General features: G+C 47.3%; 1 protein-coding gene across 4 annotated transcripts in view; it reads left to right on the top strand.

Annotated features, from left to right (window-relative positions):
• Positions 1 to 26735, top strand: part of NIN (ninein) — an 87783-nt gene that overhangs the window by 33029 nt on the left and 28019 nt on the right. For all 4 annotated transcript variants that reach the window (XR_005774859.1, XM_040412205.1, XM_040412207.1 and 1 more), the window contains 12 exons: positions 4456 to 4625; positions 15138 to 15177; positions 18640 to 18830; positions 21551 to 21697; positions 22075 to 22242; positions 22551 to 22687; positions 23160 to 23300; positions 24284 to 24458; positions 24541 to 24651; positions 25012 to 25101; positions 25186 to 25324; positions 26299 to 26420. Coding sequence is in view for 3 of the 4 variants with exons in the window: in XM_040412205.1 (XP_040268139.1) it covers positions 4456 to 4625; positions 15138 to 15177; positions 18640 to 18830; positions 21551 to 21697; positions 22075 to 22242; positions 22551 to 22687; positions 23160 to 23300; positions 24284 to 24458; positions 24541 to 24651; positions 25012 to 25101; positions 25186 to 25324; positions 26299 to 26420 (1631 nt within the window). In the remaining variant the exon portion in view is untranslated. The remainder of the gene's footprint in view (positions 1 to 4455; positions 4626 to 15137; positions 15178 to 18639; positions 18831 to 21550; positions 21698 to 22074; positions 22243 to 22550; positions 22688 to 23159; positions 23301 to 24283; positions 24459 to 24540; positions 24652 to 25011; positions 25102 to 25185; positions 25325 to 26298; positions 26421 to 26735) is intronic.

Here is a 26735-nt window from a genome sequence, read left to right as displayed (position 1 = left end):
TGCACCCATTTTTTCATAGTCCGTGCTTTATTGTAATGAGCGCTAATTGCGCGTTTGGGTGCAGAGGCCGAGCCTGAAAAAGCAGCATCGCGGCGCCGCATGCAGCCAGAGTTCAGGGAGGACTGTTTTCCAGCCCAACTTGCAGCTCCTCGTGGACACTCCGTTGGCTCACCTGGCTGCAGCTCTGGATGTGACTGGAGTAGAAGAATAAAGTGTAACCCCAGAACAGTACAGCCCTAAGGCCCCACAGAGACTTTAGGCTGCAGTAAATTTTGCGTAATGTGACCTTAATATTTCTGTATTATGGAACCGCGTGACCGTTACGATATTACAGATGTCCTTGGAATTCTTGCAGTCGCTGGGAGTCGTTTGCAACTTTTTTCTGTAGAGATTTTATTGATATTATTATACTTTATTTATTTATTTTTTCGTAACCAAATTTCAGCTATTTTTTTTTTTTTTTCCTTTTTTGAAAACTATTTATTATTTGTCAACTGCGATAATTAGAATATTAAAATCCCATCTACCGACCGAGGCTTTGTGGCCGTTATGATCTTGGACGCAGAGATCAGGCGCGCTCCGCGCCGGGGAAGGGGGGGGGAGGCACAACTAAATAAACTAGTTCTCAGGGCTGCGTGTTAAATAATGTATCTGGAGGGCCCCCAGATAATACACTTCAAGCGCCCCGCTCACTATGAAAGGAATACATCTGCGGGAGGAGGATATTTCATGAGGTGTTTTGAAGTGCGCGGCTCAAAGACGTCTTCCTATTGATGTGGAGGCTGAAGATGGTGTTTTTTTTGTGTGATCACAATCAACACGTCTCCCTCCTCCTCGCCCTGCACCCCGGCTTTTCATCCAAGATCTTATTAATTTCATGTCCGTCCAGACATTCCTTTTGTCCTTGAGCCACATGATGGAATATAAATGAAAGGGACCAAATCTAATGACGAGAGGGGAGCCGACCACCCAGGTTTACATTATGTTACTGGGAAGGTTCCCTTTGTTCATCTGTGTAATAAAGCCGCCATATGTTCACAACCTGCAGAATGGACAATCGAGGCGCAAAGGACATTTTTTGGGTGAATTCTCTTGGGCTACAGTGGTTCCTTTAGGTTCATGCATGATGGAAATGATGGGAAAGTAGTAGGCTTGCCACCAGACGTTAGGGGATTTGGGGTAGAACGAAGTTCCTCTGGATCTAGGTTGGGTTGAGCGCTACATGTTGATCCAGAATAAGCTTCAAACTCCATCTTTAAAGGGGGTTGTCCGCTGAAGTGTCAGCATTGACATGATGCTAACATGGCCCACCGCTTACCCCAGTGCGCCCATAGGTCCATTCATAGCATCCAGGTAAGAGGTGGTCATGTGATTTCCCCATGTGATCACCTCAAGGTAACTGCACAGGTGCCAATACAGTCAGCAGGGGAGGGGGGGGGGGGGGGGGGGGGGGGGGGAGAGACGGCAGCCGTGGCCCGTGGCTGAAAACCCCTTTAGGCCTCCTTCACACGACCGTATGGCTTTTTCAGTGTTTTGCGGTCCGTTTTTCATGGATCCGTTCCGTTTTTTGTTCCCGTTGTGTTTCCGTTTCTGTTCCGTTTTTCCGTATGGCACATACATTATACAGTAACTACATAGAAAAAATAGGGCTGGGCATAAAATTATCAATAGATGGTTCCGTAAAAAACGGAATGGATACGGAAGACATACGGATGCATTTCCATATGTGTTCCGTTTTTATTTTTTTTGCGGACCCATTGACTTGAATGGAGCCACGGAATGTGATTTGCGGGCAATAATAGGACATGTTCTATCTTTCAACGGAACGGAAAAACTGAAATGGAATGCATACGGAGTACATTACGTTTTTTTTTTGCGGAACCATTAAAATTAATGGTTCCATATACGGAATGCAAAAAATCGCCCGCAAAACGGAAAGAAAAAAACGATAGTGTGAAAGAGGCCTTAATGAGGATCCGTCAACTCTACTGACATGTCTGTTTTAGGCCTCTTTCACATGACAGTATGACTTTTTTTCAGTGTTTTGCGGTCTGTTTTTCAGTTTTTTTTTTTGTTTCCGTTTTTCCGTTCTGTTTTTCTGTATGGCATATACAGTAATTACATAGAAAAAATGGGGCTGGGCATAAAATTTTCAATAGTTGGTCCGCAAAAAACGGAACGGATATGCATTTCCGTATGTGTTAGTTTTTTTTTTGCGGACCCATTGATTTGAATGGAGCCACGGAACGTGATTTGCGGACAATAAGGGTCCATCCATGTGTGTGTTTTGCGGATCCACAGATCCGTGGATTCGCAAAACACTGACATTGCCAGCACTTAATAGAAAATGCAATTGCGTATAAGAATAGGACATGTTCTATTTTTTTCGTGAACGGAATTGCGGACCCGGAAGTGCGGATCCGCAATTCCATATCCGGGCAGCACATCGTGCTGCCCCATAGAAATGAATGGGTCTGCAATTCCATTCCGCAAAATGCGGAACAAAATTGCGGATGCGTGAATGGACCCTAATAGGACATGTTCTATCTTTTTAACGGAAATACGGAAACGGAAAGCATATGGAGAACATTCCGTGTTTTTTTTTTTTTTTTTTGCGGAACCATTGGAATGACCGACCGTATACGGAACGCATAAAACGGCCCGTAAACAGAAAAAAAAAGGTCGTGTGAAAGAGGCCTTAGTAAATACTTGTATTCCTCCTGTCATAGCAATTGTAGAGCACCTTTTCCTAGAACCCTGCATTGTACCGTTACTCTGTTACTCCTGCTGGAAATATATGACTAAACTGCCAGCTGGGTGGCACCATTGCCCTGATCAGCGGGTGTGTCCCTGTACTGCCTGATACTGTTAACACTGATTGGATGATGTCAGAGTGCGCTCGGACACCCCCCCCCCCCCCAAATTGGTAGCACCCAGTGGGTCAATGTATTTATATGTTTTAGGAGGAGTAACAGAGGGGCAGCACAATACAGAATGAAAAGTAACGATGGTTGGGTGTGTTCATTTCTTGACCAGTACTGTATATAAGGAGGGCTTCTCCTGTAAGGTCTCTCTTGGCGGTCTCCGCCATTAATCAGCGAGGGACAGGTTTAATCACGGCTACCGCTCTTGGTGTGAACAGATGCAAATGAAGATCCGGCGCGGGGGCTGTAAATAAATGTAATGGTGTAATGCGCTCATTATATCGGGTGGGGCTGAGGGCGAGCAGCGGGGCTTTACGATACAAGGGGTTTGATGGTCCCATGTCCTGTTGTAGAAAATGTTTAAAAAAGAATTTTAAAAAAAATTCTAATTAAATTAAAATGCAATTTCTGGCTTCGCATTCCAAGAAGCTAATTTAGCAAAGTGATGTCCTAAACGTTCAGAGCAAGAGGGAAAGATGACAGCGGAGCCGTCACGAGGGCTTCAAAAATCCTGTCGCCAACGGCGCGGCCGAGGCCTCGTAAGACTAATTGTAAAAATGAGATATTATCCGACAGACGAACATGAGGGGGGGGGAGGGAGACCAATATCCGAAAAAGAGCCGAACGGCATGGAGGTCTGCGTCTTCCACGAGGCGTCGTGGTTCTAAATTTCAAGGCTATAGACAAAGGATTCAGAGTATTGAAATGTATCCATGTGGTAAAGGGTTAAACAGCATTATGGAAAAAATTCCGAAAGGCTGTGATATGCCCGACTCTGCATTCAGCCAATAGGAACGCTCTACTGTCCACATGTTGACCCAGAAAAGGCTGAAAAGACCTTGGTCACCGCTGCGCAGGCTTCATGCCCAGGTCCTGATCTGGGCGTTCGCACCTCCGGACCAGTCAGGTGACTTCCACCCATATGGCCCGGCTACGAGGGCAAATTTAGCAAATTTTTTTTCCACCTTGGAAATGATTGGGCTCTCGGTAGCCGCACTCCACGGGTGGCAGATGTCATGAAAATTGGTGAGAATTGGTGTAAAATATCAGACGTGGCAGTTGAGAGATTTCTTGAGGCTAGGCTCTCCGGTGCTTGGCCTTTGCGTGTTGGCAGGTCCAGCGGACCTGTGGAGGATGCAGATTGTGTTGGTTTTGTTGAAATTGTCGGGAACCAACGCCGATATCAGATGCAATGGGTTTGGGATTGATAATGAGGTCTGACTCCCCTGCCCTTGACCTGTTGGGGGTGAACGTTCTGCCAGGACCATTGTGCCCCTCCTATGTATAGGCTATTTACTGGAGGATCCTGCTGGTACGATGGAGGACATTTTTGAAGGTTGATGGCCCGGACACCTTCAGAAAGTCGCCTTTTTGTATTTCCGCTTTAATTAATCCTCTGTTTGAAGGGATTTCTCTTCATTATCTAACGTTTCCCCGTTGTGTAAACCCAGCTATCGCAGAAGGCCAGAGGCGCCTCTATCGATCTCCACGCTGAAGACTAACTCCTTTATCTTGATTTTCCTGACTCTAGATGGCTCCCCCGAAGCCCAGCCTAAATACATCAAAGATGGCAAGCGCTACGGTCGCCGCTCAGTGCCGGAGCTTCAAGACTCTCTGGAAGAGTATGATGAAGAGACGGTAATTGAACCCGAAGATGAAGGGACGAGGTCCTCGCAGGTCAGCTCCAGAAACTGCGAAGAGGTAAGAAGATAAATTAATTTTATGGCTTTAGGGGGACATTATTATAAAATTGCCACCTGGTGGGTGACTGATACGTGCCCGGGACCCTCTCTGGTGTCTCCTTGTTATCTGTGGTCGGCCGTTCTCCATCTGTGCGGTTAACGAGCTGCATTGATTGCCTCTTGGATGCTTCATCATCATGCGTGGTTATGGCTTCAGGACGGATGGGGTTACAGAAATCTGGTTTAATTAGGCTACTTTCACACTTGCGTTTCTGTTTTTCGATATTGAGATCCGTCAGAGGGGCTCAATACCAGCGAAAAACGCTTCCGTTTCATCCCCATTCATTGTCAATGGGGACAAAATGTAACTGAACAGAACAGAGCGCTCCAAACTGCATTCCGCTGCGTCCCCATACCGGAGAGCAGCGTGCTGCGGTGTGCTTTCCGTCCTGGGATACAGAGCAAGACGGATCCGTCATCACCCCCAATGCAAGTCAATGGGGACGGATCCGTTTTCTTTGACACAATAGAAAATGGATCCGTCCCCCGTTGACTTTCAGTGGAGTTCATGCCGGATCCGTCTTGGCGATGTTACAGATAATATAACCGGATCAGTTCATAACGGATGCAGACGGTTGTATTATCAGTAACGGAAGCGTTTTTGCTGAACCCTGCTGAATCCAGTAAAAACGCTAATGTGAAAGTGACCTTACATTCTCAGGGTACTTTCACACTTGCGTTGTGAAGATCCGGCAGGCAGTTCCGTCGCCTGCCGGATCCGGAAATACGTGTGCAAACGGATATCATTTGTAGACGGATCCGGATGCGGATCCGTCTAACAAGTGCATTGAAACACCGGATCCGTCTCTCCGGTGTCATCCGGAAAAACTGATCTGGTATTTATTTTTTGCATTTTTAAAGGTCTGCGTTTTGCTGGAACACTTGGTGCCAGATCCGGCATTAATGCATTTTAATGGAAAATAATGCTGAATCCAGTATTCCGGCAAGTGTTCCGGCATGCTTCAGTATTTTCTCTGGCCAAATACCGTAAGAGGGACTGAACTGAAGACATCCTGATGCATCCTGAACGTATTTCTCTCCATTCAGAATGCATTAGGACAGGCATGCTCAACCTGCGGCCCTCCAGCTGTTGCAAAACTACAGCAGTAGGGCATCGTGGGAGTTGTAGTTTTACAACAGCTGGAGGGCAGCAGGTTGAGCATCCCTGCATTAGGATAAAACTGATCAGTTTATTTCCGGTATTGAGTCCTTAGGATGGAACTTAATACCAGAAAACTTTAACCCTAATGTGAAAGTAGCCTTAAGCCTCTTTCACACGGGCGTTGCGGGAAAAGGTGCGGGTGCGTTGCGGGAACATGCGCAATTTTTCAGCGCGAGTGCAAAACATTGTAATGTGTTTTGCACGCGCGTGAGAAAAATCGGCATTCACAGAAGTTCGGGCTTGGGATCGGTGTTCTATAGATTGCTATTATTTTCCCTTATATCCATGTTATAAGGGAAAATAATACATTCTGAATACAGAATGCATAGTACAATAGCGCTGGAGGGGTTAAAAAAAAATTAAACTCCCCTTAATCCACTTGATCGCGCAGCCGGCATCTCTTCTGTCTTCTTCTTTGCTGTGTGCAGGAAAAGGACCTGTGGTGACGTCACTCCGGTCATCACATGGTCCGTCACATGATCTTTTACCATGGTGATGGATCATGTGATGACCAGAGTGACGTCACCACAGATCCTTTTCCTGCACACAGCAAAGAAGAAGACAGAAGAGATGCCGGCTGCGCGATCAAGTTGATTAAGGTGAGTTAAATTATACAAAAAAAAATTAACCCCTCCAGCGCTATTGTACTATGCATTCTGTATTCAGAATGCTATTATTTTCCCTTATAACTATGTTATAAGGGAAAATAATAATGATCGGGTCTCCATCCCGATCGTCTCCGAGCAACCGTGCGTGAAAATCGCACCGCATCCGCACTTGCTTGCGGATGCTTGCGATTTTCACGCAGCCCCATTCACTTCTATGGGGCCTGCGTTGCGTGGAAAACGCACAATATAGAGCTTGCTGCGATTTTCACGCAACGCACAAGTGATGCATGAAAATCACCGCTCGTGTGCACAGCCCCATAGAAATCAATGGGTCCGGATTCAGTGCGGGGGCAATGCGTTCAACTCACGCATCGCATCCGCGTGGAATACTTGCCCGTGTGAAAGAGGCCTTACATTGAGTGACCGAGTCTGAGCAGATTTATGGGTTGCTGTACTGTATATACAGGCAGCATGGTGGTTACCGCCAGGCTCGTGGCTCCCCTGGGATTCATTTGTTTCCTTAGCCCTGTATCTAAGGACCCTTGTCCAGTCAGTGTTCTTCCATAACTACTCCTGGTACATCATTTTCCACCATTGCAATGTTCAGCTAAGATCCCAGCAACATGAGGGGTTTGGAGCAAATCCTTGATGAGACGTCTGCTCCATTTCCTTGTGCACCAAATTGAAAAAATAAATAAAACCTGACCTACCTACTGTCACCACTAGGGGGCCATTACATACTTTACTACCATTCAGATGGGTCAAAACCATCCCCTAGTGGCAGAAAAGGGTAGCTTAGATTTTTACCATTATGAATATTTAAAAAACACGGAATAAAGAATTGGGGCTCCAGAACTTTTTGGAAGTATTGGGAAACGCCTAGAAATCCTATTCACTGCTGGTTTCTTTTACAACCCATTATAGCGATAGATCTCCTTTAAACTCCTTGGAAATTGGCTTTCTATAATATTGCTTCTAGTGGGGGCTCCCAATCCTATCCCACCCTGTTGCAGGGATTGAAGGGAGTGCGTTCCCGGTGCAGCTGAATAATTTAGCTCTGTATAAGTAGCGAATATTAAGTCGCCATGCAGCCGATGCGCTTGTCCTCCGTGGATCAGGTGAGCGCTCTGCACCCCAAGGACTCAGGATTTTTAGCGATGAGCAGCAGACGCACAGGTGGAGCGGGATGCTCGATTAGACTTCCAGAGGGGTTTTTTTCTTCTCGGGGATGCACTGCGTGCCTGTTACGAGCTCCGCACAATATGGTTAATGACGTCTCCACTCCCTGTCCACGGATTGTCGATCGCGCCATCGCAGGCAGCGCGCCTCATCACCAGAAGGCTTGTGAGACGCCGGCAATTTCTCTAACGATGTGCGCGGCTTTTAATAACCTTAATACTGCTGAAGTAAATTACGCTTTGACATGTGTTATTTAATGTCTCTCATTGATGTTATCCTGCGCGGCGCTCTCCCTGGTGACGGATAACTCGCTCATCTACATCGCTCATTAATATTTTAGCTTCCGGGAGACGATTAAATGTTCCAATGGCGGCTGCTGGGTATGGACGCAGAGTAAGATTTGGTCGCACCACGTTTGGCAGGCATGTTCAGTGTTTGCACCAGAAGATACTTATGGCGCATGCGCTGAACATATCCATTGAGTCGTATAGATCCAGGAGAGAAGTTTCCTTTTTGGCATACATTTTTTATTTTTTATTTTTTTTATTTTTTTTACACTGTATAGGAGTTTGCAGTCTTATGTGCTTACAGCATAAACTTGAAATATGAGGGTCAGTCCCAGCGTACATACCACACATAAGAGGGGAAGCGTGGCGTCAGCAAATGGAGATGCATCTGATCTGTCATATAGGGTTTATCGGAGAATTTCATATTGATGGCCTTTCCTCCGAACGTGGGACGCAGATTGCAGTCCGCAATGCACGGGGCACTGTCCGGGGGGGCAGGAGCATGGGGATCGCAGACCCATTCACTTAAATGGGTCCGCGATCCTTCCGTTCCGCAAAAAGATAGAGCAAGTTCTATCTTTGTGCGGAAGCACGGAACGGAATCCCAGAAAGCACTCCGTAGTGTTCCGTGCTTCCGTTCCTCACCGTTCCACATCTCCAGATTTGCGGACCCATTGAAGTGAATGCGGAATGCACACAGAACGGTGCCCGCGTATTATGGATCCGCAAACGGGGTCCGCAATATGGCAACGGGCAGCACACGTTCGTGTGAACGAGCCCCAAGTCATCAATATCGGGTCGGTAGGGGGTCCGACTCCCGGCACCCCCACCCATTAGCTGTTTGAAGAGACTGCAGCACTCATCGGATTTCCAGTGATTGAGGCGGTCTCCTCACAGTTTGCCAAGCACAGCGCCACCCAGTGGATAGTGGCTGTGCTTGGTATTGCAGCTCAGCCCCATTCACGTGAATAAGACGGAGCTGCGCTTGTGCCATGTGACCGATATACAGCGACATCACTGACCTAAGTGCTCATGAAGAGCAGACGGCTGATGAGCGGAGATGCTGGGCCTCCGACCCCCACCAATCTGATACTGATGACTTGTCCTGAGGATAGGCCATCAATATCAAAATCCCGAAGAACCCCTTTAATACAACGTGTGATGGTAAACAATATGTATATAGTAGGTTATATATTAAAGGGATTTTTCCTTTTGTTGTACTTTGTGCTGTACTTCCTTACTGTTGTCAGTATTGCTCTTGCTTTCAGTGAAGGGAACATTCCTTGTTTTCATTCAGTGGTTTTTTTAATCCATAAACACCTCATAGTTTTCAAAACAGACTTTGTTACAATGTGTCCAATCTGGATCATCACTCTGTTGACCTATTCCGATACATTGTTGCAAATCAGAGGAGATGAGATTTGTGCTGCCATGGGCTTATTGCTGTCTAGACAGAATTGTAGCAAACCCTCAGCTGTGAGGAGCTTTAGGATTCTGCAGGTATCTCAGCCACATAAGTAGACGATCCTTCATTTAGGTCAGTGTGGACTGCCGCTCTGGTCCTACTCGGTGGAAGTGATGGAAATGGCTCTTTGTCTTAATTTGCCATTATTTTCAAGATCCCTGCTTGCAGTCAGGGAAAGGAAACTGCACATTGGGGCAGATTTACTAATTATGTCTGACAGTGTAAACTTCGGCAGCCAGTCTAACTATGCGCCAGATTTATCACATTGGCTCAGGCTGGATGATACATTTGGTGCGGATCCGTCATAGATCTGCACAGACGGATCCGTTCAGATACTACAGCCGTCTGCATCCGTTCAGAACCGATCCGTTTGTATTATCTTTAGGATAGCCAAGACGGATCCGTCTTCAACTCCATTGAAAGTCAATAGAGGACGGATCTGTTTTCTATTGTGTCAGTGAAAACGGATCAGTTTAGTCGTACGGACAGCAAAACTCTGCAAGCGGCCTCCAAAGCGGAATGGAGGCGAACTGATGCATTCTGAGCGGATCCTTATCCATTCAGAATGCATTAGGGCAAAACTGATCCGTTTTGGACCGCTGAGCCCTGAACGGATCTCACAAACGGAAAGCCAAAACGCCAGCGTGAAAGTAGCCGTAGATACTTTACACCACTTGGTGTTTACTTTGCACAGTTTGATATCTGCTCTGAAGTGTGTGTTGACTCGTTCAGCTCTGCTAAATCTGTCTACTGTATAAACTGATCAGCCAGAACATTAGAAATCAGTAACAGGAGTAACGTGGATTATCTGGTGACCGTGACGGAGGGGAAGGGGGTTTATTGGGCTGGAGGGGAACAGTCAGTTCTTATAGCTGTGTAAGGGTCTGATGTGTAGACCACTGGGTCAGAACATCTCCAGAATGGCTAGTCTTGTGGAGTGGTCAGTACCTACCAAAAGTGGTCCAAGGAAGGGGAACTGGAGAACCAGCAACAGGGTGATGGGCGCCCGAGGCTCACTGGTATGTGTGTAGATCACACACTGGACATGGCAGCATGCCAATCAGACTGCTCACAACACCCATTCTGACCCCTGCCCAACACAGAGAGGTCCTACAAAGGGGATGTGAGTATTGGACCATGGAGCTATGGAAGAAGGGGAACTGGTCTGATGAATCGTGTTACATTATGTGGACGGCCGGGTGCATGAGCGCACTTACCTGGAGAGGAGATGGCACCAGATGCACTGTGGGAAGAAGATGGCGGCCTGGTCTAATGAATCCCATTACATCATGTGGACGGCTGGGAGCGAGTGCATCACTTACCTGGAGAGGAGATGGCACCAGGTGCACTATGGGAAGAACACAAAGGCATGTTCTGCTGGAAACCTTAGGTCCTGGCATCATGTAGATGTGCCACCTACCTAACCATTGTACAGACAAGTACTCCCCTCATGGCAGTGCCCTCTCTCTCAGCAGGATAATGCCCCGCCACACTGCAGAACTGTTCAGGAATGAAGAACAAGAGATGAAGGTGATGACTCCTGATTACCAGATCTCAATCCGATCCTCATCTGCGGGATCCATGGAGGCCGCACCGAGCAGCATGCAGGGTCCGATACCACAGGACACTTGAGGTCTCGGGGTGCAGGCCTCCACCAGTTGAGGGACCTGCTCTATATCAGGCAGGTGGTTTAATGTTCTGGCTGATAGCAGTATATTACACACCTATAGCATATAAGCTCCGTGTTTGTGTCTCGCTGCAGGAAACTAATCGCATTTGCTGTGTGAGGACTTAGAAGTAGAAGGTCTCGTACATCGCTTTGTTGTAGTGGCGTCGTAGTCACCAGAGCAGCTCGTTGTGATGACACCCCGCAATGCCGAACCGCACTTCAAACAATGTTGGCTCGGCTCCAGAACGTCTCCTGCCCGCCGTCATTAATATTTCAGGCGCGCGCGGGTTCTCTGCTCATTAAGGTGCAGCCTCAGCCGTCCGCTCTCCATAATCGGAACAGAGAGGGTTTTGTGGAGGAGACGCGGAGAAAGACGCCAGGCCTCTCCACCTTCAGCCGTCCACATCTAAAAACCCTCCTGACAATGGGCCCCGAACACCGGCACGCGCTGTCCCAAAGCCGGTCACCGCAGATTATCATCTAAGGACATCATTCATCAAAAATCCACTTATATTTCTTGGCACAAAATCGCATTAAAAATTTCTTTCACATCTCTGGGAGGTTCCTTTAATCTGTCACTTTTTTCTTTGTGCCAATATTTTATTTCGTTACAATATTTAATTTACGTTTTTAGATTTTTAAATCTCCACTTGCGGTCAGTGAACGATGGCATAATTTTATTTTATTTTTTTGTACTTCCGATATCCAGTGTAGACTATCCTCACACCCGTCCTGAAAGTTTGCTACAATGTATCAGTCTGGAGTTTGCGTAGACGGCAGCAAACCCTCAGCTGTGAGACCTGCTCCATCTGTACAGCTTTTGTAGCATCTGAGTGGAAACAGGAATCCCACTCACTGACACCAAGCAGAGATCTTGAAAATAGTAAGAACTTTCGAATGCAAAGGGGGAAATGTATCAAAACTAGTGTAAAGGGGAACTGGCTTTAGTCTACTTCAGGCATCCTCAAACTGCGGCCCCCTCCAGCTGTTGTAAAACTACAACTCCCACCATGCCCTGCTGTAGACTGATACCTGTAGGCTGTTCGGGCATGCTGGGAGTTGTAGTTTTGCAACAGCTGGCGGGCCGCAGTTTGAGGATGCCTGGTCTATTTTCACACTGGCGTTTTGGCTTTCAGTTTGCGAGATCCGTTCAGGGCTCAGTGGTCCAAAACGGATCAGTTTTGCCCTAATGCATTCTGAATGGAGAAGGATCCGCTCAGAACGCATCAGTTTGCCTCCGTTCCGTCTCCATTCCGCTCTGGAGCGTTTTGCTGTCCGTTCGTCGAAACTGAGCCAATTGGATCCGTCCTAACACACAATGTAAGTCAATGGGGACAGATCTGTTTTCTCTGACACCATAGAAAACGGATCCGTCCCCCATTGACTTTCATTGGCGTTCATGACGGATCCGCCTTGGCTATGTTACAGATAATACAAACTTTCATGACGGATGCATGCGGTTTGTATTATTGTAACGGATCCGTTTTTGCAGGTCCATGACTGATCCGACCAAAAAACGCGAGTGTGAAAGTAGCCTTAGTTTTCCATAGAAACCAATCAGATTCCATCTTTCATTTTCCAAAGCTCCGTTTTAACCCTCTGCTCAAATAATTGAGGGGTTTGGGGGAAACGCATACGAAAAAAAAAGAAAAAACGATTTGCCGCCCCCATGTGACTCCCGCCCCGACCCTTTGCATTAAATAATTAGTATGGTTCCTTCTGGTTGGAAAGGAACCCTGTGACCTGTACTACGACCCCCATCATGCTCTCTGCCGCTGTGTGATCTTATATTTCCAATCTCTTTGAATTGACTCGCTGACTACATAATGAATGTGGCGGCGGCGCCCCCCGCTGTTTAATATTAATAGATCGCCCAGCCTTATTTAATCAGCCGGACCCGGCGCGCGTTCATCTTGTAGTCGCTCTGAATTCCCGCACCCATAGGGAAGATGGTAAGTAATAACTGGCGGAGCGCGGAGACGCTTGCTCCGGCCGTCAGCGCCCCCTTAATTGCTTCACTGTTTTATTTAAGGAATATTTTCTAGTAGGGGAAGATTTATTTGGTGCAACTGAGGCCCGGAAGGAAGACTGCTGCTGGAAGAACTTCTCCGTTACTTATTTACTAGGTTAGGGCGAGCGCTCGCTGACACCGGTCAGCCGGCATCGGGTTATGCTTGCTCATATAGATATAGGCGGACATGTTTTTCCATTTCTTGGGCGGGGGCATTCGTTTTCCTTGGGGAGATCCAGCTGTTGTGTAGAGGCTTACGGGTGATGCTCCCTGGGAAAAAGTATGCCAATGAGCTCTCCTCCAGAAGGCAGAAACTGGTCTCTTTAGCGCCACCTATAGGTAGCTGACACATTAGCTGCAGAGGCAGTTTTCTTCCTTCTGGAGGAGAGGAGACTTGAACGCTCCTTCTTCCAAGCTGCCAGGCAATGTGCCTCCCCTTATGTGAGGTGCTCACCTTGTTACACCATTAATGGAGGTGGGTGCACACCTTATCGGTGGGACATCCCTGCAGGGAGTAGTCAAGGACTACATAGCTCCCACTGAAATTATTGGGTGTCCACGCAGTTCTTTGGGTTTTTCCTCTATTGCCTCTGGTGTGCGAACGCTCATTGAGCTGACTGCTATCCCTCCTGACCCCCTTCCCCCCCATATAACACATGCATGCTCAGGTCGGCCAAGTGTACGCATGTTCTCAGTGGGAAGAAGAAAAACACATGAGATACCTGCTGACCGAAACTGACTTTTATTCCTTCTTATTTTCCTATACACGCACACCCACACGCTGGCCTTGGCCAAGCATGCATGTGGTTTGAGTTCAGAGAAGAGTATAAGCTGCTGCCAGACACCTCTCCCCCTGAGAACTAAGGATCAGGCATCTTCCCTGATTTTTCTGTTGTCTGGTGAGGGTCCGGAAGCCCCCCCTCATACACATTTGCATGGCCAGCTGAAGTCCCATGGGAACCACAGGAGATGAGCTTGACGCTGCTGCGTGATCAGTTCTGGCCCACGCTCCCCAGGAGATGAGCTTGACGCTGCTGCGTGATCAGTTCTGGCCCACGCTCCCCAGGAGATGAGCTTGACGCTGCTGCGTGATCAGTTCTGGCCCACGCTCCTCCAGACACTTGAAGACTATAATGTAGAAGTTATCAGCTGACCCGAGCCCGCTCCACAGCTTGTCCCACGTCTCCATCCTTCCAGAAATGAGGCTCTGCACTGGAGGAGAACAAAAGTCCGCTCCTAGAAGCAGATGGCGGAGCGCAGGAAATTGCTGGGTTATTACACGGCAGGAGCTACAGATGCTACGACAGGGTCCCGAGCTGCGAGGAGGAGCCCCCTGACCATCTGCCGATAAGCCCTCCATAAATGTGCACAATAGAGCCCCCCCCCACCCTTCCCTCCCGTACCACTGCGTGTTAATTGGTGTGACCCTCCCGCCCCACCGTCCGGCTGCTGCACAATACACGACAAAAGCCCCGTGTGATGAACCCCCCCCCCCCCCCCCCCCCCCAATCCTTCTTGGAAGCCATTTCGGCATAGTTCTGACCTATGGTGACCCTTAGTCAAATAGAAAAGCTAAAGTCAAGGCTGCTCTATGGGGGGGTGGGGGTATAGTTAAAGAACAATAGAATCTGGGGTTTGAGGGGACGAGGGTCATTTGGGGGATGTTGACTTTGCGCTGTCCATCGAGCAGGCTTTTGGCTGGACCTTGAGGAGATTAAAAGGACATTCTGTCCTGTCAGAATCTGGGAAAGCTGGGTGACAGCCAACATGGCTGCCGTTACATCTCCCTAGAGTCATCCCTGCATAGTACATGTGCCTAGTTATAAAGCATGGGATCCAGTCAATCGGAGACTGACCTGCTGCGGAGCTGACCATGGATTAGCGCCCTTTCAATGGGGACGGTCCGCTGACGGGCAGCCGCCATGGTTTCCGTGCCACCAAGGAGAGAAATGTCTTGTGATACTGGAGAGTCCGCAGTGTGAACGGGCCCTTAGTGGGGGTTTGGCTCATCCTATAACGTGTACGTTTCTGAAACGCTCTCGGCTGATGACGCGTCTGGTTTCTCATTGTTCTGTTTTTTTCTCTTTCAGCTTTGGAGGAATGAAGAAGGGGAAGAATATGAAGCGGAAGGTAAATAAAGGGTTACCCAAGCTTACCAAATTTCAGACTAAGATGCAGCAATACTCTGGAAAGCGGAAGCTTGGCGGGCGCCGCTTCGCACTGCGACCTCATTGATGTAAGGTCCTGTAGGGGTATAGGGCATATGAAGGAAATGGTATGTAGCTCACAGCAGCCAATCACGGCGCTGCTTCCATTTTACCCCAGCAGTTTCAGAAATAAAAGCTGCGCTCTGATTGGTTACGGAATTTCTTGTAGATCGTTTTGCTCTAGGGGGCCTATAGTGTCTGGGAGGTGCCATGTGATGCTCCGGTTTTCAGATTCCCTCTACCTGCTCTAACCCCCGCTGACGGACAGGCTTTTTGACAAAAATGCCACCTTCTGAATTAAGTGTCGCTAACGGGCCCATCCCCCCAGTGCTTTTCTAGGAGCAACTCAGTTGGAGGGATCGGCAGGGGCCACAGTGGTCACTGCACAATTAAAGTTTTCGAACTTTGTGCATCACTTCCTGACTTTTCTCAAGATCTCTGCTTGTTGTCAGTGGATGTAAACCAGGTGTGTGGCTATGGAGATGAACTGCACCCTGGCATTTTGGACATGGTCAGCATTTGCATTCAGTGACAGCAAGCGGAGGTCTTGAACATGGAGAGGAATTGAAACACTATCCAGATAGATCTTTATTAGATCTATAGTGGGCCCTAATAATAGAGCTAGGAGATCCAATAACTAAGTATGAACAGCCCCCAAACTCTGAATCTGGGGTCCTGCAAAAAAGTTCTCCCTGTATACAAAAAACTGCCTACCCCCCCGCCGTGTCCCGCTCACCTGACGGGGTCCATGGCGTCCTTCTCGTAGCATCGGCAAGGAAATGTGTGTCAGGAGAATGTATGCAGTCACCTCGGCGTTTACACAGCGCCGCCTGCAGGACTATATGGGTACTGCATCCTGATTATAAAAACCTTTTATATAATACATAGAAATCCTTTTAATCCTGCATCTGTGGCTTTATCAAATCTTCTGGATTATCAGACGATTATAGAAATATATATCTACAGTGCCTTGCAAAAGTATTCACCCCCCCCCCCCCTTGACTTTTTTTTGTATTTTGGTGCCTCACAACCTGGAATTACCATGAATTATTTTAGGATTTGAATCATGTAATTTACAGAACATGCCGACAACTATGAAGATATATATATATTTTTTTTATTGTGAAGCAAACAACAAATAGGACAAAATAACAGAGAAAATCAATGTGCAGAACTATTCACCCCCCTAAAGTCAGTACTTCGTAGAGCCGCCTTTTGCAGCAATCACAGCTCCAAGTCTCTTTGGATAAGTCTCTAGGAGCTGTCGCCACATCTTACCGCTGGGATTTGTGCCCATTCCTCCTTGCAGAACGGCTCCGGCTCCTTCAGGTCGGATGTTTGCGCTTGTGAACAGCGATCTTTACGTCTGACCACAGATCTTCTATTGGATTGAGATCTGGGCTGTGACTCTGCCATTCCAACACATTTACGTTTCCCCTTAGACCCCTCAAGTGTTGCTTTAGCCGTGTGTTTGGGGTCATTGTCCTGCTGGAAGGTGAACCTCCGTCCTAGCCTCAGATCACGCACAGAGTGGGGCAGGTTCTGCTGAAGAATATCCCTGGATTTAGCACCATCCATCTTTCCCTCAGCTCTGACCAGTTTCCCAGTCCCCCCAGTATAATGCTGCCACCACCATGTCTCACTGTGGGGATGGTGTTCTGTGATGTGTTGGGTTTGCACCAGACATAGCGTTTTCTTTGATGGCCAAAAAGTCCAATGTTGGTCTCCTCAGACCAGAGCCCCCTCCTCCATACATTTTGGGAGTCTCCCACATGCGGTTCTGTAAACTCACAACGCGCCTTATTGTCTTTAGCTGAAAGTAATGGCTTTCTTCTGGCCACTCTGCCATAAAGCCCAACTCTATGGAGCGTACGGCTTATTGTCGTCCTATGTACAGATCCTCCAGTCTCTGCTGTGGAACTCTGCAGCTCCTCCAGGGTCACCTCAGGTCTCTGTGCTGCCTCTCTGATTAATGCCCTCCTTGCCCGGTCCGTGAGCTTTGGTGGGCGGCCGTCTCTTGGCAGGTTTGCTGTTGTGCCATGTTCTTTCCATTTGGTTATGATAGATTTGATGGCGCTCCTGGGGATCATCAGAGATTTGGATATTTCTTTATAACCGAACCCTGACTTGTGCTTCTCCACAACATTGTCCCTTACTTGTTTGGAGAGTTCCTTGGTCTTCATGGCAGTGTTTGGTTATTGATGCCTCTTGCTTCGGTGTTGCAGCCTCTGGAGTGTATATGTAATGACAGATGATGTGACACTTGGATTGCACACAGGTGACATCATTTCACTAATTATGTGACTTCTGAAGGTAATTGGCTTCACCAGAGCTTTTTATGGGCTTCCTAACAAAGGGGGTGAATACATACGCACAGGACAATTTTCTGTTTTCTATTTCTAAACAATAGTTTTATTTATATATTTTTCTCATTTCACTTCACCGACTTAGACTATTGTGTTCTGATCCATCACATAGAATTCAGATTAACAAAACATTGAACTTAAGGCTGTAATGTAACAAAATACAAAAAAAGTCAAGGGGGGGTGAATACTTTTGCAAGGCACTGTAGATAGACACTGTAACATTTAGATTATTGGATGCCAGAGTAGAGGAATTTCTACAGTTTTATGGTTGAGAGCTGAATCTCTATTGAACAGCCTCATTGGTGCTGACAGCCCGGACCCCCACCGTATGTGTATGCCCCACCCATGGCGACGGCTTCCATTGTATTTCATCCCTCGGCCTATTACACACGGCGGAGGTAAAGATCTTGCGTTACACTGCTGAGATCTCACGTGGCGTTCGTGGATTTTCACTACGTTGAGATGCTTCATTAAGTAAATGACAAATTAGCCGGTAGGTTACGCCCGGAGCACCGCGCTCTGCAGAACAGCACGATGTGTATGGAGGGTAATGGAGCGGGAAATGATGGCGTCCCTGTCCACCGCCCTGTACCATATCATGAAGAAGGTCGGGGGGGGGGATAAAATTATAATTACTGTGAAATTCCTTTAATCCATCATCAGCGGGATTTGCTGGACCCCGTCCTATCAAGTATTCCGGATTAGCAGGAGCTCAAAATGACACCTGAACACCCAGTAAAGTAGTTATTTTCAGGTGGAGAAAATACAAAGCAGTAAGGGTTAGGAATCTCCTAGCAGAGCTATGCGTCTCCATGGTTACAGACTACAGACAAGCCTGGTGTAGTCTGATCCTGTAGTCATGTGGGGGCAGATGGTGCAGTGACGCTTGATGCCAGTCCACACACAAGATGAGGGTTTGGAGACGCATAGCTCTGCAGAGGAGCTGTATACAGAAAACGGTTGGAGGTTTTTGAGGCGTTGTAGTGACCCTTCATCAATACAAATGTCTCTACCATTAGGGCAGCTGCGGTTCTGGAACCCCGATGACCTCAGCGCTTCGCAGACGGTGCTGTCTCCAGACCAGGACTGGGTGGAGGAGAAGTTGCAGCTGATATGTGAGGATCTCGGCATCACCCGCGATGGTCACTTGAACAGGAAGAAGCTTCTTTCCATCTGCGAACAGTACGGTTTCCAGAATCTGGACCACGAGGTACGGCAGCCATTCATGAGGGTGGAGCTCCCCTTTAATATATGGGGACACTTCCTGAAGAGATGTCTGTGAGTTCAATACCGTTCACAGCTGGCCCCTTCTTCAGAGAGGAGCGGGTCCCATCAATATGCCACAAATGTCCCAGATGGAAATGCCCCTTTAACTCTGCACTGTTTTCAAGACCTCTGCTTGCTTGGTCCTGAAAGACCAACCCCCCCCCCCCCCCCCTTCCCCCAAACCTACACACACACTGCTTACCATAGTGAACAGTATGAGGAGACCTGCAAAGTATGTGAACCCTGTAATAATCATTAGACCATAATAAGTACGGAAATCGTGCTCCGCGTGCGAGTGCGATCCTCCGCTCTGGACACTGCTCGTCTTGCAGGAGCGCAGGGCGTTATACTGATTTTATAATGCCGTGTGTCTCTGCATGACCTTACTGCTACAGAATCATACTGACAGCATTATGGCAGTATAATCCCGTAGAAAGAAGGTCCTGCAGAGACGCACGGCATTATAAATCCGTATAACGCCCTGCGCTCCTGCAAGACGAGCAGTGTCCTGAGCGGAGGATCGCACTCTCACACGGAGCGTAATTTCCGGACTGCACGCGCTTGTGCGAAAGAGCCCTTATTGCAGATTACAAGTGATCGCTGGTGGTCTCGGCAATGGGAATCCTTTAATCAGATGTGTGTGTTTTTTGTTTTGTTTTTTGGAAACCTTCTAATAGATTTTTATTTTTAACGTCCAGAGCGGAGGACTCCTTTAATTCAGGCTTTGTTGTTTTCTGTCGCTTTCATCATCAAGGATTTTGATTTGTTCATTCTCATCTTTTAATCCCACAGATGTAACAATTGTCAGTTGCAGTCATTACCAAGTGACCTGACTTTTTTTTTTTTTATCTTCCAAAAACAGCGCCCCACCTGTCCACAGGTTGTATGTGGCATTGCTGCTCGACATCATTCACGTCACTAGGCCAGAGCTACAATATCACACCCAGCCTATGGAGAGGCGTTGTGCTGTTTTTGAAAGAAAGCAGCCATTTTTTTTTTCTAGTACAACCCAGTACTTTAAGTACTTTCTTATAAAGTCGAGTTTGGAAAATGCTGCGGTATCCTCTTCTTCTGTCGCTTTTCTTGTAAGTTCCCTTTCGCGAAGACAGTTAGACCCAGGATTTCCTCTTTACAGAAGGGGGTGGCGGCGCTTCGGCATCTGCTGCTTTGTGTTTTTATTTGAATTTAGAGATTAAATTTTGTGCGACTCTGCCCCCTAGTGTTAAAAGTAAGAAACCACATCATTATTTTAGTTTTGCATTAACGTTTGCAACGCGCTACGGGGGGGGGGGGGGGGGGGGATGAATTTAACACGACCTTCACTCATAAATCTGGCTTAAAAAAAAATAAAAAATTGTCAAAAATAGATGTTCACAATTTTTGTGCAAATATTTTGCATTTTTACACCACACACAAACATGGACGTATTTAGCCCTTTGAGCTGATGCAAGTCATAAAATGGTCATCTTCTCACTCCAATAAAGGGGGCAGCGTAGAAAGCGGAGTAACCTCTCAAGACAGAAGTGTTACCCTTAAAGATGCACCACATCGTGCGACATTTCGTAAGTTTGGCCCATTTTAGATTCCTGCAAAACTGACTCCCCCCCCCTTGATGATAAATCCCCCTCTCTCTCTATATAATTTTTCTCCTCCGAGCAAATATTTCATCCTTTTTTTTAAAGTTTTTTTTATTTTTTTATTTTTTTTTCAGTCCACTTGGTTTCAAGTAGTAACTAATGGTCAAAGGGGTTCTCCAGAGAGATGCATTAAAAAAATTGGTTAAGAAGGGGTTAAAAAAACAATCCTTACTGCCTCCGTGGATACCCTGCAGTTACTGGCCTACTTTAATCGCCATGCACTGACAGCTATGTAAATTTCAAATATATTTTGCCAATCTGGAACATTTTTGGCATCTGGATGGGACCCGCTCTTATCTGAAGAATAGGTTCCCGCCATGAATGCAGGGCACGCCGCACACACGTGGCCAACTCTCCATTCACTGCTATAGGGCGTGCAGGGAGTGGCGAAAGCAGGGTGCGCCCCATTCACAGCAGGACCCCGTCCCATCGCTAGGCCATATATGTCCCAGATGGGAATACCCTTTAATTGTTTGCTCCTTTGTCATCCATGGGCTGTTCTGGCCTTGTCCTGCTCTCACAGCTGCTGGGATCGTTACAGTGTATCAGGTAGTCTGAGACAGGAGAAGAGAGATTTGTTGTAGTGATTTTAGCTGGGTGCTTCCAAAAACAGCGCCACGCCCGTGCACGGGTCACGTCTGGTATTGCAGCTCTGCTCTATTGAAATCAGAGGGCTGAGCTGCAATGCCACTCACAAACTGTGGGCAGGAGTGGCACTGTGTTATTTTATTTCATACCGTGCCTCCCCTTCAGGGTACGTTCACATGAGACAGATGCAGTACGGATTCTCCATTGTAAATCCACAATTTTGACCTGTGACGCGGATTTTAGTTCTACAGACTATCGGTTTATGCTGCAGAACCTAGGTAAAGCAGGTTGTAACCCACAGAATGTTTCTATCCACTGACAGCAAGCAGATACGTCGAGTTCAAGCTGCGTATTTTGAATAGTAAGAATAGTAATCTTTATTCGCATGGACCTAGAGTAACTCTGAACCTATAACGCCTCTTTATCTCATCTCCTACAGGCCCTGGAGGACGCCTTACAGAACTTGGACCAAGATGACACCATAAGCCTCCAGGATTTTTTCTATGAAGCCTCTAAAAATAGCAAACCCCCCACTCCGTCCTCCTCCACGCCTTATCGACAGCTGAAGAGACACCTCTCTCTGCAGGTAACTTCACTTAACTCCTCTTCGTGGGTAAGCCATCAATGCTCTGCGGCACTTGTCACGATGGTTGGGTGGTGGCCGGACACTGCGCCATGCATGGTTTTACCCTGGTGACTTTCATTTTGTGGTCTGTGCTGCTCAGCATGTGGATTCTAAAGCTGGCCTTGTGCTTCTTTGCCTGGCTACCTGGTTGTGTGCATGAAAGTTGTGCGTTCTTGATAGGAGTTGACCAGACGCATCACTGTGAGCGTGGGCAAGACCTTGGTAGACCTTCTAATGTGTCCTACTGGCTTCACAATTATTATTTCATTAAAAACCTTCCCCCACACATTAGTGTTTGATCCGTACATTGACCAGTATCCCCTTATTTAAACCTTCAGCCTTATGATGAGACCGGGAGGAGGACGCTGACTCCGTCGGCCATGACTGGTACAATCGGACTCCGCCTATTCTCCAAACTTGACGATGGAACGGGTTACAGCACTGTGGAGGACATCATAGACTTGTGGCATGCAGAAGGACTGGAGAACGGACCGGCCATACTCAAGGTGCCGTTTTACTCGCCTCTTTGTTGTCCTATTAAATGGATGTTCTTTAATCCACCTCTGGGACCCCTAATGAGATTGGGGTCTTTCAGTCCTCAATTCAAATTGGCTGTCTTTCCAACCTCACTCGTCAGAGAGGTCACCATACTGTTTGTTCAGCTCCTTCCAGAGCTCCCATAGACACCTTGATTATGATGGGTTCAGGTTCCAAAGCTGGCGGCTACACCCATCAGGCATTTTCCAAGGATGGAAATCTGCACGATGCCTTTGTGGTTGTCAGTGACTGGTTTTCACTGTTTTCTCCTCTTCAGGCTCTGGATTTTTGCTTAGAAGGGAAGATCAATCTGATGGAATTGACCATGACGCTGGAAAATGAGCTTCTGATCACCAAAAATGAGGTCTACCAGGCGGCTCTCGTCAGCTTCCGCTCGGAGATCAGGCACTTATTGTAAGTTTTGTATTTCATGTTCTGCTTCTAAAATGGCTTACAATGGTTAAAAAACTAGGACATCCCCTAATCCCTTCCAACCACCGGACCCCCAATGACGCTGTGAATACAGCCCTTGTCTCTTGTGTCTTCTATATCTAAAGACGACCTTTTACAGGTCCTGACAGTATCAATACCTTGCACTGTTTAGATATTGCTAATTTTTTTTATTTTTTTTATTGATGCGCTGCTGTGTTGGGGCACTGTGCCCCCCGCCCCCATTCAGTTTTGCCCTACATTGCCAGGTATTGATACTGCAATGTCGGAACCTGTGAAAGGTCCTCCTTAATGCAAAGGGTTGTAACTTGTGTCTACCCGGGTGGCCACAAGTAGCAGACGCCCCGAGCCTATGTTTGAAGGCTCGCCATGACTTCTATGTCCCTACTATTCTGTAATGTGTTGTACGAGACTGAAGAATTTCTATCCTCGGTAGAGAACGGGCTGACCAGACTGTACGGGAAAAAGAGAAACTGCGCACCGATTTGGAAAAAAATGAGAAACTAAAAAGTCTGATGGCATCAGAGGTGGACGACCATCATGCCGCCATTGAGCGCCGCAATGAATACAACCTCCGGTTCGTACCTTCTTTGTTTGGTAGTTTTTTTTTATGGTTGATAGTTTTACAAAAGGTTAATGAGGCACTCCCATCTTACAAAGCGATGGCATTGGGGGCTTTATCTCGGAGACCCCCACCAGTCCTGAGAGTGAAGGGGCCACGGCGCTGGTGTTAGCATGGTCTGCATCTAAGTTATCCCAGAAGAGCATGTAGTAGTTCACAAGCGCTAAAGTCTCTTCATGCAAAGGGTCAAGATGCCAGACCCCCCCACCATGCAGAATATTATGGCATACCCGTACGATGTGCAAGTACTTTAAAATATGGGAACACTCCATTAAAATGCAAGGAGCCAGGAAGGCAAATGTCTTCTTGGTGACCTTTGCCTTCACACCAAACCCTTGTCACTCGCAAGCATAGCCAACAGTGAACTGATGTCCCGTATCCAGCTGTTGGATGGGATCGTCAGGGGTCCAACTCCTGCACAGTCAGCTGTTTGAGGAAGCCACGTTGCTGGAGCTCCAGTGAGCGCTGCAGCCGCCTCACAGCTTGGTATTGCAGCTCAAGCCCCATTCTCGCGCTGCGCCTAGGCCATGTGACCATTGAACGTGATGTCACTGGCCTAGGAAGATGCTACAGTGCTCGTGGAGCGCTGCAGCCTCTTCATGCTGCTGATGGTAGTCAGACCCCTGCCGATCTCATATTGATGACCTCTCCTGAGGATAGGCCATAAATATCAAATTCCCGGAGAACCCCTTTAAACTTATAAACTATCTACAGAATAAGTGATATGTCATTGGGGATCTGACCACTGGGGCACCCACCAGTCACGAGAATGGGTGTCCCCCACCTCCATATGAATGGTGTGATGGTTAAGCAAGTGCACTACCGTTCCATTCCTCTCTGGGGTTCATGAAGATAAATGCAGTGCTCCGCTATGTGATCAGAGAGGGTCCTAGTGGTAGGAGCAACTCTTTTTAACACTTTGTGTCTGACTGCTGTAGAAAGCTGGACGAGGAATACAAGGAGAGGACTACGGCTCTCAAAACGGAGCTGAGAAAAGAGCGGGAGCAGCTATTACAACAAGCCAACCATCAGCGGCTGGAGCTGGAGCAGGAGCTCGATAAGCTGAAGCTGGAAGAGAATTACCTCCGGGATCGGCTTACATTGTCCATAAAGGTAGGAGGATTTTTTTTGTTGACCAAATATCGGATCTCTGAGAGCTATTGAACCCATGTGGATATTGTCCCCGTCTTTATAGGAGAACAGCCGTATGGAGAATGAGTTGTTGGAAACTTCTGAGAAGCTGGCGGACTGCGAGGTCTTGACTGCCAAACTGCAGAAGACTCTTGACAACATACTGCGTGAAAAGGTTGGTGAAGCTTGGTGGTTTGATCTTGGCTCTTCCCGGAGAGAGAGATGTGGAGCAGGGATCACTATTTGCAGCTCTGCACCTCCATAGTGTCTAATGGTGGAGTGGCCTCACAATCTCCACTGAAGTCTATACAATGATTTGGCTTTTTCTGGTAGCAGCTTCGTCGTAGCTCCATTGGACCCCATGGAGACTCTTAGGACATTGGACTGGTTCTTCAGTACCTGATGGTTGATGTGTATTTGCTGTAAATGCCTAGGAGAGTAGAAGACCTCTTTGATTAGTTAAACCAACACTGTAAAGGATTTTTGAAAGGGAGTTGTCAAAAATAAAAAGCTGATTATTATTATTTTTTTGTAGTTTGGGGATCTGGATCCAAGTTGTGTTGAGTTTTTCCGTCACGAGGAGAAGTTGATGCAAGTGCGGAATGAATACGAGCGGCAGCGCCGGGTGAGTGTATGAGTTGATACCCGTCTGCTGCAGTAAAGGTCGACATGTAGACCCTCATCCTGACCCATCGTTCGTTTCTCCCAGGAGCTGCAGGATCGTATTGATGAATTACAGCTGGAGCTGGAAGATTATAGAGCTCAGGGCATTCGGGGCTTAAGATCGCCTCTGAAGACTTCATTATTTGATGAAATGGATAATAAAAATGCTGTTGACTATGACCAAGGTAAATCAAATGGCAGCCATATAAGAAAACCCAGAATCTGTACATTGTGACGGGATGTGCACATTGTGGTCTTTTTGGGCTGTAATATGCAGGTATAGGCTCACCCTTCATGGAAACGGTCAGAAGTTAGGTCCGCCTTGTACTGGAAGTCAGTCGACCTACTTGTCCAGGGTGTTTTTGGACTGTGATGAAACCGAGATCAAGACTAGACAGTCTCTGTGCAGATTAATAGACAATATGGCCAGTTTAATGCCCATAACCTGCCTCCTGAAACAGAAGATTCATAGTCACCTCCTCACTGCCTCCGCTGTGTCCATGTGCTGATCACAGGAGTGTTTACATCTGGCAGTGTATGGTTATGGTCACGTGCTCTGCTGCAGCCAGTAACTGGTTTCAGGGGTGACCTTCTTCTTATGGGCATATCACCTCCAGAAGTCGGTTATCGGCTGGAGCAGTGCATGTGACCATACCAATGCAGCGCCGAATGCAATGTAATTATTACCGGAAAATACCTTTAATCATTTGACCCCTTTACACTTTCTTGGTTAACCCAAACCAGACATTTAGTCAACCTGTTTGTAGTCACCATGTTCCTCCATTTTGGACAGGGGGGGGAATTGGAAAGTTACTACTCAAGTTGGGTAGTTTGATGAGTTAGGTCTTGCCTTCTTCCTAAACAGCGCTACCAAGCCTGTCCATACAATTGATCTGGTTTTGCAAATAAGTGGGACTAAGCTGCAGTATAACATACAACCTGTGGAGTGGTGTGGTGCTGTTTTTGGAAGAGAGCTGTCATGTTGTTATCTCAGACTTCCCCTTTTAAGTCCTCCTTATAGATCTATTCTCCCGTAGAAGAAATACTTGGGAAGAGAATACATACAACCATAATATGGAACTGCAGGATCTCCCGGTCTTGTAGCTTCCATGAAGCCTAGCGATGAATGATTTCACATGTAATGGTCATCCTCATGCAGGTATCGGCTCTGAAGATTGTCCTCCACTGAACATGAGTATAGAGGCAGAGATGGCCATCGAGCAGATGAGAGAACAACACCAAAGGGAAATGGAGCAATTACAGGTGGATCTGGAATCTAAGGTAAGACTTGTCCATTCTACCTCGCTGTGTGGATACCTTGTCAAGCATTCTATTTCAGACACCCATGGGTGGACTAGACCGGGCAAAAACTTTGCAAAATCTTGCCTTGTAACGAGGAATGGGAGCATAGCTCTAGGGATGCAGCAGTAGCAGTCGTACCTGGCTCTTCGTGCTTAGAAGGAAACCTAGGCCCTGTGCATAGCTTTGGACAATCCCCAATTTGGAAGGACTGTCCCTAAGTTTCAGAGACACTCTGCAAATTTAGGTTGCCCAGAGCTGAAAATGGCATCCCCTGCCATATATAGGACGGGCGTT

Source organism: Bufo bufo, chromosome 11 (genome assembly GCF_905171765.1).
Source record: "Bufo bufo chromosome 11, aBufBuf1.1, whole genome shotgun sequence".
Classification (NCBI taxonomy): domain Eukaryota; kingdom Metazoa; phylum Chordata; class Amphibia; order Anura; family Bufonidae; genus Bufo; species Bufo bufo.
Note: the sequence above shows the minus strand (reverse complement) of the source record. Positions and strands in the feature narration are given on the sequence as shown.